Genomic DNA, 20,440 nt, shown 5'->3' on the forward strand with positions numbered 1-20,440 from the left:
ATGTTTCAAGGCTGTTATAAATGCAGTTTGTGTGGGATCACAACACTTCAATTTGTATCCCTGTGACAAGGTCAGTTCTATAGCTGGGCAGTAGGCTGTGGCAATGTAGCTGACTGTACACAGATCACATTGACAGTACCATATCATAATGTAACTGAATTTATCAATTGAAGAGGATTCTGTTCCATTATTGCTCAACTTCTCCGTAATCATAACATTCAAAAGGAGGCAATGACCTATTGGTATTATCATGGGACTGTTAATCCAGAAACCCAAGTAATGCTCTGGTGAAGCGAGTTCAAATCCCATGGCAGATGGTGGAATTCAGAGTCTAACAATGATCATGAATTCATTGCCAATTGTCAGTAAAAAAACCCATCTGGTTCACTAATGTCCTTCAGGGAAGGAAACTGCCATTCTTACCTGGTCTGGTCTACATCTGACTCCAGACTCACAGCGATGTGGTTGACTCTTAACTGGCCTCTGGGCAATTAAGGGTGGACAGTAAATATTGACCTGGCTAGTGATGCCTTCGTTCCATGAATGAATAAAAAAAATTCGTATTAGTCTACAGCACAGAAAAATGTCCCTTGGCCTATCCAGTCGACATCAATCAAAAATAAGCACCTAACTATACTTGGAGAAAGTGAGGGCTGGAGATCAGAGTCAAGAATGTAGTGCTGAAAAAGCACAGCAGGTCAGGCAGCATCTGAGGAGCAGGAGAATCGACGTTTCAGGGATAAGCCCTTCATCAGGAATGAGGCTTATGGGTCAGAGGGACTGAGAGATGAATGGGAGGGGGGTAGGACAGGGGGAGTGTAGCTGGGAGTGTGATATGTAGATGAAGGTGGAGGGGAAAAGTGATAAGTTGGAGTGAAGGGTGGAGCAGACAGGTGGAAAGGGAGATGGACAGGTCATGAGGGCAGTGCCAAGTTGGAGGCTTGGGACTGGTGTAAGGTGGGAAAAGGGGAAGTGGGGAAACTGGTGAAATCCACATTGATCCTGTGTGTTTGCAGGGTCCCGAAGCAGAAGATGAGGCATTCTTTTTCTAGGCATCAGGTGGTTAGGGTTTGGTGATGGAGGAGGCCAAAACCATCATCTTCCAGACCATCTACAACCTCATCATCTCTGGGGATCTCCCACCCACAGCCTCCAACCCCATAGTCAGAGAAGCCCGCACCGCACAATACCAGCTCATACCCAAAATTCACAAACCTGACTGCCCTGGTCGACCCATCGTCTCAGCCTGCTATTGTCCCACCAAACTCATCTCTGCATTCCTTGACACCATCCTGTCCCCCTTAGTCCAGGAACTTCCCACTTACATTCGGGACACCACTCATGCCCTTCACCTCCTCCAAGACTTTTGTTTCCCCGGCCTCCAAGGCCTTATCTTCACCAAAGACATCCAGTCCCTCTACACATTTATCTGCCAAGACGAAGGCCTCCAAGTCCTCTGTTTCTTTCTTTCACGCTGTCCCAACCAGTACCTTCCACTGACACTCTCGTTCGCCTAGCTGAACTGGTCCTCACCCTCAACAACTTCTGCTTCCAATCCTCCCACTTCATCCAAACCAAAGGGGTAGCCATGGGCACCCGCATGGGTGTCTCTTCATCAGGCACGTGGAATAGTCCATCTTCCGCAGCTACACTGGCACCATTCCCCATCTTTTCCCCCACTACATTGATGACTGTAATGGGACTATCTCATGCTCTCATGAAAAGATTGAACAGTTCATCAAATTCACCAACACCTTCCACCCTGACCTCAAACTCTCACCCGGACCATCTCGGACGCCTCCCTCCCCTTCCTGGACCTCTCCATTTCCATATTTGGCGCCCGACTCAACATGGATATCTACTACAAACCCACTGACACCCACAGATACCTGGATTACACCTCCTCTCATCTTGCCTCCTGTAAAGATGCCATGTTTCCCAATTCCTCTGCCTCCACCTCATCTGCTCCCAGGAGGACAAATTCCAACATAGAACATCATAGATGGCCTCCTTCTTCAAAGACTGCAATTTCCCTTCCCACATGGTCAACGATATCCTCCAGCACATCTCCTCCACTTCCTGCACCTCTGCCACACTTACAATTGCAACAAGGACAGAAACCTCCTGATCCTCATCTTCCACCCCACCAACCTCCAGATACATCTCATCATCCTCTGCCACTTTCACCACCTACAAACAGACCCCACCACTAGGGATATATTTCCCTGCCCACCCCATCTGTGTTTTGGAGAGATTATTTCCTTCGTGACTTCCTTGTCAGATCCACGCCCCCACCAGCCCACACCCCACTCACGGCGCTTTCCCCTGCCAAATCAAGAAGTCCAAAACCTGCATCCATACTCCCCTCTCACCTCCATCCAAGGCCCTAAAGGATCCTTCCACATCTGACAAAAATTTACCTGTACTTCCACACACATCATCTACTGTATCCGTCGTACCCGATGCGGTCGCCTCTACATCGGGGAGACAGGAAGCCAACTTGCAGATAATTTCAGAGAACACCTCTAGGACACCCGTACCAACTCCACCAGCCTGTGGCTGAACATTTTAATTCCTCCTCCCACTCTCAAGGGCATGCAGGTCCTGGGTCTCCTCCACCGCAAACCCTAGCCACCCGATGCCTGGAGGAAGAATGTCTCATCTTCCGCCTTGGGACCCTGCAACCACACAGGGTCAATGTGGATTTCACCAGTTTCCCCCACCTTTTCCCACTCCCAAGCCTCCAAATAGGTACTGCCCTCTTGATCTGTCCATATGGGCAGGTGGCTCGTGGTTAGCACTGCTGCCTCACAGCGCCAGGGACCCAGGTTCAATTCCCACCTTGGGCAACTGTCTGTGTGGAGTTTGTACATTCTCCCCGTGTCTGCATGGGTTTCCTCCGGGTGCTCCGGTTTCTTCCCACAATTCAAAGATGTGCAGGTTAGGTAAATTGGCCATGCTAAATTGTCCATACTGTTAGGTACATTAGTCAGGGGTAAATGTAGGGGAATAGGTCTGGGTGGGTTGCTCTTCGGAGGGTTGGTGTGGACTTGTTGGGCCAAAGGACCTGTTTCCATACAATTGGAAATCTAATCTAATCTAAATCTTCCTTCCCACCTATCCGCTTCACCCTCCTCTATGACCTTCTCCCCAACCTTCATCTACCTATCACCAGCTACCTTCTCCACCCACCCAACCCCCCCCCCTTTATATCTCTCAGTCCCCTGGCCCGCCAGCCTCATTCCTGAGGAAGGACTTTTGCCTGAAACATCAATTCTCCTGCGCCTTGGATGCTGCCTAACCTGCTGTGCTTTTCCAGCACCACACTCTCGATCTAACTACTCTTGTCCAATTTTCTAGCACTCTGCCCAGAACCTTATATGCCTTGGCATCACAAGTGCACATCTACATCTTCCTTTATATGATGTAAGGGGTTTTCCCTTTACTTACTGGGCAGTGAGTTCCAGATTCCTACCAGCATCACGATGGAAACAAATCCTCACATCCCCTCTAAACCTCCTGCCCCTTAGCTTAAATCTACACTTCCTGGTCATTGATTCCCCACCAAAGGGAGAAGTGCCTTCCAATCTATGCCCCACATAATTTTATACATCTCAATGATGTACCCCTTAGTCTCTTCCGTTCCAAAGAAAACAGCCACAGTCTATTTTCTTTTCATAACTAAAACTCTCCAGCCCTAGCAACATCATGCTAAATCTCCTCTGCACCCTCTACAGGAGGGATCTGATAGCACTGGAATGTACATTCCAGAACTGCATACAATATTCTAGCTGTGATAGACAGCCGAAATGTGCTTTAGGTGTCCATGTCAGCTGCAGTCTTATTCTCATTGTTTGTAATGTCTGCACAATCAGGGATCACAGGCAGTGTGGAAGCACCATGCACTTTGGAGTGTCCTGACAGAATACTTCCCCTTGTACATAGCATGTCTTCCATTTGGGTGCTTGCTGACACCATCTTGTCTTCTTGTGAGGAAGTGCTACCTGCAGGAAGGCTAATGTTCCTCAATATTGCCTTGTCATTTCTGTTGATCATCAGTAGTTAGAATGGCATGTCTGTGTATGTCTCCGGCAGCTAATAAGCATTCTGTTGGACATGGCTACCACCGGTAGCTGCCAACTCTTCCTGGAGGTGACTAACTTCACACATGTGGGAGCCAGGTCAGTGCTGATCATGTTGACGGATTCCTCCAACCTTTGATCCAGCTTTCTGAGTGTCTCCACAAATGTGCTGCTGTTCCTTTGTCTCTATGTACAATTTAATAAAGTTGTTAATGGTCAACACCAAGCAGTCCTCTCCTCTCTGGGGCTGTGCAGGTGCCTGATCTCCAGAGGTCTACTCTCCAGACTCTAATCTGGATAAAATAGCCACTGAGATGTCAGTATTTGAGTAGATGGAGAGTGCAGGAGACAGACTTGCGATCGCATGCTCTGAGAGTTCTGTGACTTCTGCCTCAGAAGTAGAGGTGGAGGTGATAACTGGAGTGTTCACTTTGTTTGAGGTGCAGGTTGTATGAATGTTGCTCAGGCCTGTGGAAGATGAGAGCAGGAGTAGGTTGTGAAAAGAACATGTTAGGAATACATTCATGTCATGGAAAAGCAGCACAGCGCTCAGTAATGAGTCCTATTTGGTTGCTGGGACATGGAGGTCTCGACATCCCTACATATGCAATCACACTCCTCTAATGAAGCAAGGATTTTATCTTTGCAGGGAATCAGTAGATTAATGTTGGATGGCCCCACTCTATCCTATTATAGACAGCTTTCCCATGGAATAAGAGGAAAGGACGGATTGAGTGTGATGAAAGTGACTGTCACAGTTTTTAGCGTTGGTGCAAATGAGGGAAAGGTGTAGCAGTTTGATGGGTGAGTGAGTAAGCAGAGCAGGGGGATGCAGGGTCTGTAATTTTGGAGAAGTAGGGATTGAGGAAGATGTTGCATGCAGTAGTGAGAGTGTTGGACCATCAACTTTGATAGAAGATGTGAGCAGTTTCAACATTAGCCAGTCTTGAGGAAAGAGGACATTTTTCCCATCCACCAGGATTCCAGGTCTCTTTCAGTAAAGTGTGGTGCCATTGTGTCTCAGCCATCTGTGGAACAAGTCTTGACAGAAGTGCAGTCCCTGGCTTGCAATCTTTTACCTGGGTGAAGCTTGGCTTCAAATATGGTATTGGTGTTGGAAATCCTGGATGGTTCTGGCAGTGGCTAACACAGCTGGTCAGTGCACAAAATTGGGAGAGTGGTGGTATGGATCATCTTAATGAGGTGAGCAGCATAAAATTGCATGAGAAATGTTGCTAGTGCTCACAGAGAGAACCTCCTCATGAAACTCCCAAAATTGACACCGCCAAATTTGAGAAGTCCACTTCCTATTTTTGATATCACCTTTAGTCCATGGTATCAACACTTTGTTTTCCATTTGAATAAGCCCTTTTCTTCTAGTTCTTTCCCATTGCTCATTTCTTCTGTTGACCAAGGTTGTTGAATTACATAACTTTATGCAGGTTTTATTTTTAGTTGTTCTGTATTTTTACGTTATCAGTTCTGCAAACCTTTCAAAGTCAACATTATCTAAGTTTAATTATCTTGGTTGTGACTCACCTTTTTTTCCTCTCAGTCTGGTATTAAATCCTACCATATTACAATCACTGTTGGCTAGATGTTCACTCACTGTTAAACCATTGTTTAAATTAATTTTTCTGATGCTCATTACTCACCACAGGTCTAATATGCCTGGTTTTATCGATTCTTAATTGCTTCAGAAAGTGACTTGAATACAGTCAATAAATCTGTTGCCTTTGGAACTTAAGCTATTTCTCACAGTTTCTGGGAAAATTAGAATTTGCTATTATGACTGCACTACCTTTGAAACAAATTTCTCTTAGTTAATCATATTCCGCTAGTTTATCTCAACTATCAGGAAGCCTGCAGATAACTCCCAAAATCTTATATTTTTTTATTCCCCAATTCCAGCAAATTATCTTCAAAAAAATCCTTAACCAGTACCGCATACTAGCAAATATCATAAAGCAAAAGAGTGGTCATTTGGGACATACACATCAGAAAAATGATGCCATGAGGTCAAATGTCTAGGCTATAGAGAGTAATTTTAGATTAGATTACATTACAGTGTGGAAACAGGCCCTTCGGCCCAACAAGTCCACACCGACCCGCCGAAGCGTAACCCACCCATACCCCTTACCTAACACTACAGGAAATTTAGCACAGCCAATTCACCTGACCTGTGCATCTTTGGACTGTGGGAGAAAACCGGAGCAAACCCACGCAGACACGGGGAGAACATGCAAACTCCACACAGTCAGTCGCCTGAGGCGGGAATTGAACCCGGGTCTCTGGCACTGTGAGGCAGCAGTGCTAACCACTGTGCCACCGTGCCATCCAAATTTTGTTGGAGTCCATTACCTTAGTACCAAATTTGTAGAAGGTATTTGAAGCCATTTGTTTTAAGTTGCAGGAAACTTGGGTTTTGGACATCATGGTCAGGAAATCTGGGAGTGCCGATATTTGGGTGTAATCTATACGATAATTATCTGTGGAAGGATCTAAGAATCAAACTCCTGTGTGTTGCTTTCCCACATTAACACAGCATCAGTGCTGCAGGAAAACGCCATACAGATGACTGATAGAAGTGATTGGCTACTGGGGAGGTGCTGTGGAAGGAATATGTTAAAGGCCTCGGGAGAGTAAATAGCAATGAGAGGTCAATGGAGTTTGGGTCAGATCTAGGAGCAATGGGGTCAGAACTAATGGATGTGAGGCCAGGGACTCTGATTAAAACTGGGTCATCTGTGGTACTGGATCTCTAAGTAGGGAAGGATGCTTATAGACAAGGACTTTATATTTTGGGAGAAAATATTTATAATTTCCACACATTGAATCAATGTTAAAGTGGAGATATGAAGCAGGTGTTTAGATCAGAGTGGTGCTGGAAAAGCACAGCAGTTCAGGCAGCATCCGAGGAGCAGAAAAATCAACATTTCAGGCAAAAGTCCTTCACCAGGAATAGAGGGAGGAAACCTCCAGGGTGGAGAGATAAATGGGGGTGGGGAGTGAGGCTCGGGAGAAGGTAGCCGTTTTGCTATCTTCTCCCCCCACTCCTCACCTCCCCCCCCCCACCCCACTTCCCTCCACCATTTATCTCTCCATCCTGGAGGCTTCCTGTTTCTATTCCTGATGAAGGGTTTTTGCCCGAAAACTCGATTTTACTACTCCTCGGTCGCTGCCTGACCTGCTGTGCTTTTCCAGCACCACTTTGATCTAAACTCTGGTTTCCAGTATCGGCAGTCCTCACTTTTGCCTATATGAAGCAGGTGTAAAGTCTCTTATTCCCAAATGCTTCAGCGATTGGTAAGCTCGTCTCTTATTTATGTGTCCTCCCCAAAATGGAAGGTGGTACACTTACACTTGGAAGTGCTAGCATTCTTCCTCCCCAGCAATTTGGACATTTGGAGGCTACATGTTTCTTGAAACATGATGGATGGATGATGTAAGTTCCATGCCTTAACCTAATCACAGGAAATGGAGACTTCCTTTTCTGCTTTTCCCTATAACTATAAATTCTGTTGTAATAGTGAGTGTGTCTGCAGTACAGAAAGGAAACTGAAGGCACACAATTTATTACAAATACAAAAACAATAATGTGCTAAAATAGCACACTTAATGCAATACACAAATCCAACAGCATTCTCAAACAAAATTTGATTCTGAATCACACAAGAATTAAGAGTAATATTGATTGGAATAGATTTTAAGGAGTGCTCAATGGACAGCAAAGATTTGGAGGTGTTGAGCGATTTAGGCTGAGAAATCCAGAACTCTGAGGCCTCGGTGTTACAACAATTGTTGTTGCTAATTGTTTAATATTTAACATCGTGGATGGACATGACTTCAAAATTGGAGGAATTCAGAGTTTGGAGAGGTTTGTAACGCTAGTTGGGACAAAGGAAGAAATGAGGAAGGCAATTTAGGTTAGTGAGCATAAAGAGATAATGGGTAAACAGCATTTGGAATAAGATATGGTCTGACCAGGGAAGTTTGGGTTGAACCCCTGTTTAGTCAGGCTGGAAAATGAGACATTTCACTATACCATTCTGATCACTTGCTAACATTTCTGTCTCTGTGTTCCAACAAAGCTCGACATAAATTGAAGGATGAGCACCTCGTTTTTTGCTTAGGTATTTTACAGCCTTCAAAACACCACATTGAATTCAATAATTTTAGGCCATGAATTTGTTCCTTCATTTTAATTTGATTTATCCCTCTACCAAAATTTCAAAGGCTTAAGATGTTTGTTGATACTCTTCTTTCTGTCTTGTAGGACAATGTGGTGCACATCCAGAAGCAACAATTCATAGTCAGGGGGAGTCAGAGCTGCTTATTCTGACTCCAAGAAGAAGACAGTGCTTGATATCATTGAAGTTGACATGACTGAAGCTGAAACCATTTATCTTGAAGGTATCCCATAGTTAACCTCTTCTTCCTCCTCCTCCTCCTCCTCCTCATCCTCATCCTCATTGCACAATCCCTTCTGCTGGTGGTGTTTCCACTTGTGGGACAGTCCAGGACTAGAAAGCATTGTTTTAAAATTACGGCTCACCTCTTTCAGGACAGATTTGAGAATATGCTTTTTTCACTAATGGTTATGTCACTTTGGAACTGGTGCTTCAGAAGGAAGTAGGGGTGAGGTTATTGAATATTTTTAAGACAGATTTGGATAGCTTCTTGTTAGGCAGGGGATTCAAGAATTATTGGGGGTAAATGGAAATGTGGAATTTGAAACACCAATAGATGATTTTATTGAATGGGGAATAGGCTCTAGGGGCCAAATGATCTACATTTGTTACTATTTTAGATGTTTGTATGACTTATTCCCATCTCTCTTACCACAACAATCCCTGCTGCCTTCCTTCTTTCAGTTATCCAAGAACTGCAACCTGACCAGGCAGCAATAGAAGCAAAAATATTGGAGTGAAGGAAAATAACAATGAAGAGGAAACACCATCGGTGCTTTAACACTCACAGACACCTGCTCACATACTGACAATATACTATACAGGATGGCTTAGTGGTGAGGTCTGCACATTGTGAGACATTGTACAAGAGTGGCCTACGGCCAGGATAGAATAAGGGTAGCACATATTGCAGCTCAAAGGAGTGGAATGCCATACAAACTTCTGCTGTTATAGACCCAAATAAGGACATTGAGGGTTTGGCCTATACAAGAAGGCTACTGGTTACTGAAATAACTGCACAGTGACTGGTATCCTGTCACCAGGTCACCCTTTCTTTACGTATGCACAGTACACTGGCTGTGGCCAGCCATCTCAGGGTCAGTCACCTGAAATGGAGGGATTCTAATCTGCTGATTATATTTTTTGTACTTTTTTATTCAAAGCTTACATAGATTACAGTGTCAGACACAACACATAACATCATTCACAACACATCGAGAACAAATCCCTGAAAATGGATACATTGACAAAGAACATTCTACAGAAGAACATCTCTGTTTAAACAGTAAATTTATGTCCACATTAGACAACAGTGCCGTGAACACGACACATGGCGCAAAAGCACATTGCATTATAAACAGTAAGTTCCAAGTTCACATAAAGTTACAGTGTCTCAAACACGATATATGGCAAAGGCACTATACATCAGACAATTTACTGAAAAGCAGAAGCATTAACACAACACATTGTGCAGAAGCATATCTCATATCAATCAGTAGCACAAAGTTTACAGACAAACACACATTCCCCAGGGCTGTTGGTCGGCCTCCACACAGACCAAACCTATTGGTTGGGCCAGCTCTCCAGGGCTTACGCAGAGGCACAGTCCAAACACATTCAGAGTCCAACCATAAAGGCAGAGTCTGCACAGACAATACATAATTCGCACATAAGGGCATGGTCCACACCAGCATGTTAGTCCACCCGCAAGGACATGGTCCACTGAAATGGCATGGTAATCACACAAAGGCATAATGCAAACCCATAAAGGCTCAATCCATATATAAAGATTCAGTCCAGTACCCACATACAAAAACAGCAGCTCAGAGGCTGGGTCCCATTATCAAATCATCCTTCAATTCATTAGTTCACACAATACACTGGCTGTGACCGGCCAGCTCAGAGCCAGTCACCTGAACTGCAGAGGTTCAAATCTCCTGGTTATATTTATTTTTCTCAGTACACTGGCTGTGGCCAGCCAGATCAGAGTCGAGATTGTGGGTGCTGGAAAAGCACAGCGGGTCAGGCAGCATCCAAGGAGTAAGAGAATCGATGCTTCAGGCATAAGCTCTTCATAAGGAATGAGGCTTGTGAGCCAAGGGGGCTGAGAGATAAATGGGAAGGAGAGGGGATGGGGAGAAGGTAGCTGGGAATGCAATAGGCAGATGGAGGTGGGGGTGAAGGTGATAGGTCAGAGACGAGGGTGGAGCAGATAGGTGGGAAGGAAGATGGACAGATAGGACAGGTCATGAAAGTGATGCCGAGTTGGAAGGTTGGATCTGGGATAAGGTGGGAAGAGGGGAAATGAGGAAACTGGTGAACTCCACATTGATGCCATGTGGTTGGAAGGATCCCAAAGCAGAAGATGTGTTCTTCCTCCTGGCGTTGGGTGATTAGGGTGTGGAAATGGAGGAGGCCCAGGACCTGCATGGTCCTTGGCGGAGTGGGAGGGAGAGTTGAAGTGTTTGGCCAAGGGCCGGTGGGGCTGATTGGTGCTGGTGTCCTGGAGATGTTCTCTGAAGTGCTCTGCAAATATGCACCCTGTCTCTCCAGTGTAGAGGAGACTGCTTCAAGAGCAACGGCTACAGTAAATGACTTGTGTGGAAGTGCAGGTAAAACTCTGATGGATGTGGAAGGTCCTTTGGGGCTTCGACGGAGCTGAGGGGGGAGGTCTGGACACAGTTTTTGAAATTCCTGCGGTGGCAAGGGAAGGTGCCTGGCACGGGAGTTGCAGAGGGAATGGTCTTTATGGAAAGCGGATAGGGGTGGAGAGGGAAATATAACTCTGGCGGTGCAGTCTTGAACTGAGGAGATTCTAATCTCCTGGTTATATATTTTTTTGAAGATTCTCCATCTGCTGTTATATTTTTGTTTGCTTCCCCACCCCCTCCCTCCACACTTCTGCCATACAGCAGTAGTGCTCATATTCTATACAACCCTATTTTTGTGTGTGCAGGTGCAGGATACAGTGAAAAACACCAAGTGAAAATAACTTTATGAATATTCCACCACAAGTAAAGGCACATGTGAGGCCAATGAACCAGTGACAAGCAAAGCCCACAGCGAGCAAAGCTTATGTGAGAAAAGCAAAGGGGAGGGTAGTGATTAAATCAAAATAGAATTGGAGGGGAAAAAAATCACTCCATTCCGGATGATGTCCACCTCTCTCCTGGTTTTATATGTGTCCAGTGACAAGCTGTGCCTCGTTCCTTTTGGGCAAAGCCTGCATGAACAAAGAAGTGAAGGGGAGGATAGGGGTTAACTCAAAGTAGAGTTGAAGGGGGAAGCAAAGCAGTCTATGCCCTGTGGTGCCCACCTCTCCTGAAGATCTGTCTTGGTTTTTTTTTGTGTTTTGGTTTGCTTTTCCCTGAAATGAGGAAATTCTAAATTCCCTGTTTACATATTTTTCTTTTTATTTCTAATCTCCGAGTTATATATTTTTTAATCCTCTGGGTTTTTTTGTGTTTATTTTTTCTTGTGTGTGCAGGTGTCTGACACAGTGAAAACCAACAAGTGGGTAAATCTTTATTTATGCACCACCACCAAGAAGAAAGGAAACATCCGAGTGGCCAGTGACAGGCAGTGCCCTTCTCAGAGGGCAATGCTGCGTGATCAAAAAAATGAAGGGGAGGGTAGAGGTTAAATCAAAATAGAGTTGGCAGGGGAAACAAAGCAGTCCATGCCCCTTGGTGACTACCTCTCCCTGAAGATCTGTCCTGGTTATATTGGCCCATGTTAATAACCCCAATCAACTACCATATAGTCAACGAGATCAATCTGGCTCAAATCACTATAGTTGCGTACACTGAAATAATCGGTACAATGGCAAGTTTGCCAGAAAACAATGTCAAGGAGGTTGGAGGAGTCTGTACCAACTTGGCAAAGGACTTTTCATTGATCTTCAACCCTACCCTTTCAAATATGGAACTGGTAGTCACTTCCATTGTCATACTTGTGAAGCCCACCATGAAGCAATGTCTTGTGGCCAATGTCACAACTTCCATTGTAGTACAAACAGCTTCCAACAGTTTGAATGGAGTCTGAGAGTGCTGTCTTGCAAGCTTAAGAGTTCTGCCTTCATGTGTCTCTATGTCATTGGTCAAAGTGATTTGATTCAGATGGATTACCTTGTGGTCTGATTGATAGTGGATCTGTGGATAATGAAGCTACCCCCTCAGACACAGACTCCCTTCCTTTGAATATGTATGTGGGATTCAAACCCTAATCATGAGCCATGTCACAAGGGGATTACCCTTATCTCCTAGTAGCCAGCCTTTGACTTGCGATGGAGGGCCAAATATAGATGAAATAGCAAACTTTTAAAGAATGAAGGAATCCTTCCTGCTGTCAGGTTAACTGGCATTCACCTGGTGATGCATTGTCTGGCTCATGGTTCGGGTTTGAATCCCATATATATATTCAAAGGAGACCTAAAATGAGGGAATGTTATAGGGTACAATCTCCATGTCTTCAAGAAACACTTCCCTGCTTGGACTGCTCTAGAAAGGTGCACTCAGTGGGACAGATACCAAAATGTTTGGAAATGTGCTTAAGGCTGAACAACCTGACCATCACAAGAGAACAGCCTGAACAAGAAGCTGAGGTACAAGAATATGAGGAGGAAATAGAAGAGAAAATAGGATAATAGGAAGTTCCATTTTGCACAAGCTCTGCATGATCAGCTTCTTCACGAGTGATTCCAGTAACCTCAACCAGATCTCCTACTCATCAACAGACTCATTCTTTTTCCCTTGTCTTTATCACTCACCATCATAATATCCTCCTTCAGGCAACATTATAATACAAGGCACCAGGAAATACATATTGTACATTCAACTGTAACGAGGGAGTGAAATCCCCTTTGCTTCATATAAATGGCTAAGCTCACAGCAGGCGCATTTTTAAAAAAATTATTCATGGGATATGAGCATCACTAGATATTTATTGGCCACCCATAATTTCTCTGGAGAAGTCAGTGATGAGCTGCCTTCTTGAACCACTACAGTAGATACCCCACAATGCTTTTTGGAAGGAGGTTCAAGGATTTTCATCCAACGAAACTGAAAGAACTGCAATATAGTTCTAAGTCACGATAGTGGGTAGCTTGCATGTGATCATGTTCCCATGTATCTGCTGCCTTACTCCTTCTAGATGATGGCAATTTAGGGTGTTGGTTTGCTCGCTGAGCTGTAGGTTTGATATCCAGATGTTTCATTACCTGGCTAGGTAACATCATCAGTGGCCACCTCCAAGTGAAGCGAAGCTGTTGTCTCCTACTTTCTATTTATATGTTTGTCCTGGATGGGGTTCTTGGGGTTTGTGGTGATGTCATTTCCTATTCGTTTTCTGAGGGGGTGATAGATGGTATCTAGATCTATGTGTTTGTTTATGGTGTTGTGGTGGGAGTGCCAGGCCTCTAGGAATTCTCTGGCATGTCTTTGCTTAGCCTGTCCCAGGATAGATGTGTTGTCCCAGTCGAAATGGTGGTTTTTTTCCTCCGTGTATAGGAATACAAGGGAGAGAGGGCCGTGTCTTTTTGTGGCTAGCTGGTGTTCGTGTATCCTGGTGGCTAACTTTCTTCCTGTTTGTCCTACGTAGTGTTTGTGGCAGTCCTTGCATGGAATTTTGTAGATGATGTTGGTTTTGTCCATGGGTTGTACTGGGTATTTTAAGTTTGTTAGTTTTTGTTTGAGAGTGTTGGTGGGTTTATGTGCTACTAGGATTCCGAGGGGTCTTAGTAGTCACCTATACAATGTATTCAAGAAAAATGGATACTCAAAAAATACAGTGCGCAGATTCCTCAGGAACAAACCACGACAAGCAGACCAAACACAGCCAGAAACCCTAACCACCTTACCATACATCAAAGAAGTTTCAGAAATGACAGCCAGACTACTAAGACCCCTCGGAATCCTAGTAGCACACAAACACACCAACACTCTCAAACAAAAACTAAAAAACTTAAAAGACCCAACAAAACCAACGTCATCTACAAAATTCCATACAAGAAATGAACAGGAAATGACATCACCACAAACCCCAGGAACCCTATCCAGGAGAAAGATATAAATAGAAAGCAGGAGACAACAGCTTCGCTTCAATTGGAGGTCACCACTGATGATGTTACCTAGCCAGGTAATGAAACGTCTGGATATCAAACCTACAGCTCTGTGAGCAAACCTACACCCTAAACCTCAACCTGAGCTACAAACCTTCACAAACCTTGCATGATGGAAATTGCAAATTTGAAAATGTGCTGGTGAAGGCAATTTGCATGCAGTTAATAGCACCCTGTACCATTGGGAAGCTATTTTCCTGTGTGCAGCCTCATGCTCATTCTGTCTACTTGTTTCTAATAAAATGTAATGAGATGAAAGTACTTCCCTGTGTGAGGAAAATCCTTGTAGAGTTGTATACTGAAATCTGTGTAGTGTTGTACGTATCACCAGTGGCTTGCATACTGATGGTCATATAGAAGTTAAGAACTATGGTCACATTTAGAGCCATACGAGATATTATATTTGCTCTGCTTTGTAGTCAATGACCTATTTAACTCATAACTTTATTTATGAAGTGAAGGCCTCTTAAAAAATTTCCGTCTCTGAAGTTGTGACAAGAACATTGTTCTCTGAAGGTCCTCAGCAAATACAGCCTTCAGCAAATATCCAATATGAAGCATTCTGGCTGGTTGTTTAGCACTTTTGAATTGGGTGGCATGGTGGCTCAGTGGTTAGCACTGCTGCCTCACAGTGCCAGGGACCCAGGCTTGATTCCAGTCTTGGGTGACTGCACAAACTGTACACAGACATTCTCCCTGTGTCTGTGTGAGTTTCTTCCAGGTCCTCCAGTTTACTCCCATAGTCTAAAGATAGGCAGATTAGGTGGATTGGTCATGCTGAATTGCCCATCATGTCCAGGGATGTGTAAGCTAGATGGATTGGCCACGGGAAATGCAGAGATACAGGGATAAGATTTGGGGGTGGGTCTGGGTGGAGTACGTTTCAGAGAGTTGGTGTGGACCTGATGAGCCAAATGGCCTGCTTCCACACAGTAGGGATTCAATGATTCTCTATGAATCACATAAAATCAACACTGAAACAAGTTGCATCCATGCATATGTGATTTGATAAGGCTTTTTTGGAGAATGGAACAAGACTGGGAAAATAAAAAGAGGCCACAGCAGGACAAGCTGCCAGAAGAAGATATTGCTATTTTAGTTACATGTAGGAAAGCTTTAAAACTACACATCACTGTATCATGGGCCAGAAGAAATACATCAGCAATTTAACTGCAGTGATTGAGAAAAATAGCTGGTGGAAAGTTCTTCCTCGTATTTATTGCTATGTTTACCAGTGTAGGGGGAAGACAACTGGATGGAGTGTGGAGTTTGAAAGTAGGAGCACAGGCATCAAATCAGTACAGCACCATCTAGCCACCACTCTGAAAGCTTTGGGTGATTGTTAACTACATACACACAAACTCCTTTACCACTATAGTTTCCTGTTCATAACACATTGAGAACAGCTGCACAGGTCTTAGCTTCCATTTTCAGCCTGTATATGGTTATTTATTGTATGAAAAGGTCACTCATGCTACATGAACCCAATTAACTCCAGCAGCATAATCAGCAAAATGTTTTCATAGTTTTGTAAATTAAAAACAGCATCTACAAATTGGACACAGTTTATTACATTTCAAAATCATGTGAATAAGTTTGGAAACAGGCAGCAGAGAGAGTAAGCTTAATAATCCGAAATTAATCTAAATGGCAACTTGCTAAATTATTTTTGCTATTTTGTTTCCACCAGATAGCTCAATGACAGAATCCAGTCAGAGATAACTGGAATATATCAATTTTAGCTCTTGTGGAAAATGGTCTGGGGAATATATTGCTTTGGGACAAGAGTCAAGCTTGGAGTTTTTCTATAGATGAATGTATATTCCAAAAACTCTTATTGAAGGAGTAATTAATCTTGCATACATGGAATTAAGGTGACAGCATTATCTGGGCCACAGCTCCTGTGGCGAGAGATGTCTTGTTTAAAATTTTACTGTTAGTTTTTCCATGCAGATCTATCCACTAAACAAACAGGAAATCTGGGGTTCCTATTTCACCTACAAAAGTGACTTCATGGTAATGTCATTATACCAATAATCGAGAGACTGAGGCCAATACTTTGGGGACATGGGTTCAAATTCCATTATATCAGCTGATGGAATTCAAATTCACTTAGTAATTTAAGAATTGAAAATTAGTCTCAGTAGTGGTGAGTGTGGAACATTATCAACTATCATTAAAATCCATCTGGTTCACGTGACCTTTAGAGAAAGAAATCTGTTGTCCTTACTGAATCTGGCCGACATGTAACTCTAGACTCATAGTAATGTGATTGACTCTTAACTGCCATCTGAATTGAACTAGCAAGTCATTCAGTTCAAGAGTAGTTAGGGATGGGCATTGAATGCTGACTTCCTGGTGACACCCACAACCCATGAAAGACTTTTTCAAAAATATACATTAGCATAAATAACATATTCTTATTCCAATAATATTTACACAAGAATCAAATGGTTTGGACAGCCACTAAACAAAATCATTACCATCTATAAATGTAGTTCTGAATAAACTAAATGCTTCAGAATAGCACAAACTTTAGGATTAACTAAAAACCTGCATTAACCAAAATTGATGACACAATCCTGCCCAGAAGATTAAATTAAAGTTCCAGACAGCAAATGAAACATTCTGGTTCACCATTGTCTATTTTACACAAACACATAACTTCAAAATTACTCCAAGTTTAATGCATGAACTTAACTGAGCAATTCTAAAAACCACAAAAGGAACTACTCACCAATTGGTGTCCTTGATGTGAATTCAGGGTCAAAGTGAAATGTATCCTCTGGTCTCCCTACAGCTGGTTTAAACGGTGGCTTAATTTCTTTCCTGTATAGCTTCTGTTGTGAAAGTATACATTTCAGTGATGTAGAATTAAATAACACAAATTTAAATTTTCCTCAATCTTAGCGTACTAGTTAATGATTTAACATTAAATTTTGTCTTAAATATTTTAACATAGCTGCTACCTCATTAAATGCATACTAACCACTGCAGTAAAATAACATATAGAGAAACCCAGTACAAAATTATTCTCCTCACTTTATCTTATGTTCAATATGTACTGTTTGTTGCAGAAAGTTAACTGGTACAGTAGCACAATGGAGTAAGATAACATCTGATACAATGCCATCATCATTATGATTTCTTCCATTTAACTAAATTAGCATATCTGCACCATGAAAGGAACAAAACTTAAAAATAAACACAGTGGTATTGAAATATTAGCAGACTCTGTAGAGGATGAAATTATGGAAATTTTGAGGTGCTTTTACTTTCTATTTGGGGTGTGACTACACTGCAACACTCTCCCTTTTCTTAGAACATAGTTCAATTCTGTAATATGCAGATCTAATCTAAACTTTTTTTTATTGTTTCTATCAGTTGCAACAGTTTAGTACTTAATTTGCTTTAATTTTCAAAGGATTTTCTTGTTATAGTATCCTAAATGTAAGACCAAAACTGAGATATTGATCAAATGACAGAATTTAATAATGTCCTTATTTAGATTGTACTCCTATTAAGATATCTATTTATTGGAGATGTGCCTGACCACAAGAATGGTATAGTATTGTGCTATTCTTGCTTTAAATGTGCCTCTGACAAATGTATGGAATTCTAAGTTTTCTTCCAGTTTATTTTGCTTTTAAAGCTTTCTTTTATCAATAGAAAAAGCTGCTTACATTCATTTTTGTGGAAGTTGCTCTATCAGCCAACAGCTTTGACCATGTTCCCCAAGCATTTTTTGCCATGATTTTTTAGACACTGAGCTCTAGACATCATTACAGCCTTGGTCCAAACATGTACAGAACACTTAAGTTCTGTGAGATAAAAAGAACTGTCTTTGCAATTAAAACATTTGACCAGATTTGACATCAAAGAACCCACTGGAAATCGGAGTCAAATCTTCCACTGGTGTCCTACATCGAACAAAGGAAAATATTTCTGCTTTTTATCTCAGCCCTAGGACATTGCTGCAGGAGCTCATCAGGGCTGATTTTTCCTCCCAATTACCTTTATTGTGTCAGCAGTAAACTTCTGTCCATCGTAAGGTCAGAAGATGGGATGTTTGCCAATGACTGCAGTGTTATATTTGCAATTCTTTCAGATCTGATAACCTCCTGTACCCGCACTGAAGAAGGCTTGGATGACACTCAGGTTTGGGTTGTAAAGTAGTAAGTAAAATTTGGATCATGTAAGTATCACACATAACAATCTCCACCAAGACAGAATCTAATCACTTCTTACTGATATTCAAAGGAATTAGAACTGCACAATAGATAATCATCAACATCCTGAACGTAATCATTGATGGGAAATTTAACTGAACCAGACACATAAATACATCATTACAGGAAGAGGTCAGAGGTATTCTGCAGCCACTGGAATAATTTCTGCGATATAAATTAAGAATGTAGAAGAATACTTTAGAATTTCCCAAACGAATGCTGCTTCACCATTTAAAAAGCTCAGAACTAGCCTAATTGATTGGCACCCCATCCACCATTCATTCTCTTTGCCACTGGGATACCAATTGGGCTGTTGTATCAATTGTAAGATGCACCGCAGCACATCACCTAGGCTATACCAAGGCTAGCTCTATAGCTCCTGCCTAAATTAATCAATTTCTTGTATTACTCTCTATTTGACAATTCTTTGCTAATTCTGCTAGCCTATCTATGCCTTGTTGTAGTCAACTGGTATTATTGTAAGTAATTGTCCCATATGGCATTATCAGCAAATTTTGAAATTTACTTTATTCTATCCAAGTCATTCACTGAAATATTTAGGGGTCTGAGCAATGTGGGCTACAGCAAGATTTGTGTCAGAATTGGATGAAAAACCTGGTAAGACCCACCTTGACATTGAAAGTAACTCATGCCATTTTTATGCTTGTCATAAGCAGCTTGATGAGTTTCTCAATAGGCAGTGGCTGGTGCCAGGTAAAGGAGTTTAGGGATTATTGCTTGTTAAATGCCTCATTTTCCACACAATTTGCCTCATTGAAATTCAGTTTCCTATCTAACTAAACCTGCAAATGAGCTAAATCTGAGAAAATGCATCATGAAAAACAGAATGGGTGTCTGGCAAATTCAGATCACTGCTTGTAAGTAAAATTTATAACATACAAGTATTACACAACAACAATCTTCAACAAGACAGAGTCTAATCACCTCCTATTTGGACTTGGGCACCAACATCTCAGAGTGCTCCATGAGCAACCAGGCACTGCTCCCCATGTCCATGCACATTGGCATCCAATATGTGCCAGACTCTAAAAAGCTTTATGGCACATCTCAATCCACTTCCCAGAAGCTGTTGAACTTCAATGCTGCATGTCTCTATCTCTGCTGCAGTGGTAATTACAGCAGGGACACCTTGTGCTCAGGAACAGACACCAGCTGATAGACTGGACCAGGCTGCATCTACATGCTCTTTGTTCACGTCATGCACTCACTCACTCTGAACTTACCTGGATACTTACAGTATCTCCGCCGTGTGTGGCGTGCCTTGCATTTGTATGCTTTGCCTCCCTCAGCCAGAGATACTAGCTTGTATTACTTCTGTCTTGCTTTGCCAATTACCATAAACACAAAGATAGTTTGCTTGACATGATAGTCAGCAGAACTTAGAGTCATAGAGTCATAGAGATATACAGCATGGAAACAGACCCTTCAGTCTAATCCGTCCACGCCGACCAGATATCCCAACCCAATCTAGTCCCACCTGCCAGCACCCGGCCCATATCCCTCCAAACCCTTCCTATTCATATACCAATCCAAATGCCTCTTCAATGTTGCAATTGTATCAGCCTCCACCACATCCTCTGGCAGCTCATTCCATACACGTACCACCCTCTGTGTGAAACAGTTGCCCCTTAGGTCTCTTTTATATCTTTCCCCTCTCACCCTAAATCTATGCCCTCTAGTTCTGGACTCCCCAACCCCAGCGAAAATACTTTGTCTATTTATCCTATTCATGCTCCTCATAATTTTGTAAACCCCTATAAGGTCACCCCTCAGCCTCCGATGCTCCAGGGAAAACAGCCC

At 42.8% G+C, this 20,440-nt stretch overlaps 1 protein-coding gene across 9 annotated transcripts in view; it reads right to left on the bottom strand.

Moving 5' to 3' along the window:
* rps6ka2 (ribosomal protein S6 kinase, polypeptide 2) overlaps positions 1–20,440 on the bottom strand; it is a 426,863-nt gene that overhangs the window by 53,013 nt on the left and 353,410 nt on the right. For all 9 annotated transcript variants that reach the window (XM_043696117.1, XM_043696115.1, XM_043696114.1 and 6 more), the window contains one exon: positions 17,128–17,230. In XM_043696117.1, the coding sequence (XP_043552052.1) occupies positions 17,128–17,230 (103 nt within the window). The remainder of the gene's footprint in view (positions 1–17,127; positions 17,231–20,440) is intronic.

The sequence above is a fragment of the Chiloscyllium plagiosum genome, chromosome 9 (assembly GCF_004010195.1).
Source record: "Chiloscyllium plagiosum isolate BGI_BamShark_2017 chromosome 9, ASM401019v2, whole genome shotgun sequence".
NCBI classification, from domain to species: Eukaryota; Metazoa; Chordata; class Chondrichthyes; order Orectolobiformes; family Hemiscylliidae; genus Chiloscyllium; species Chiloscyllium plagiosum.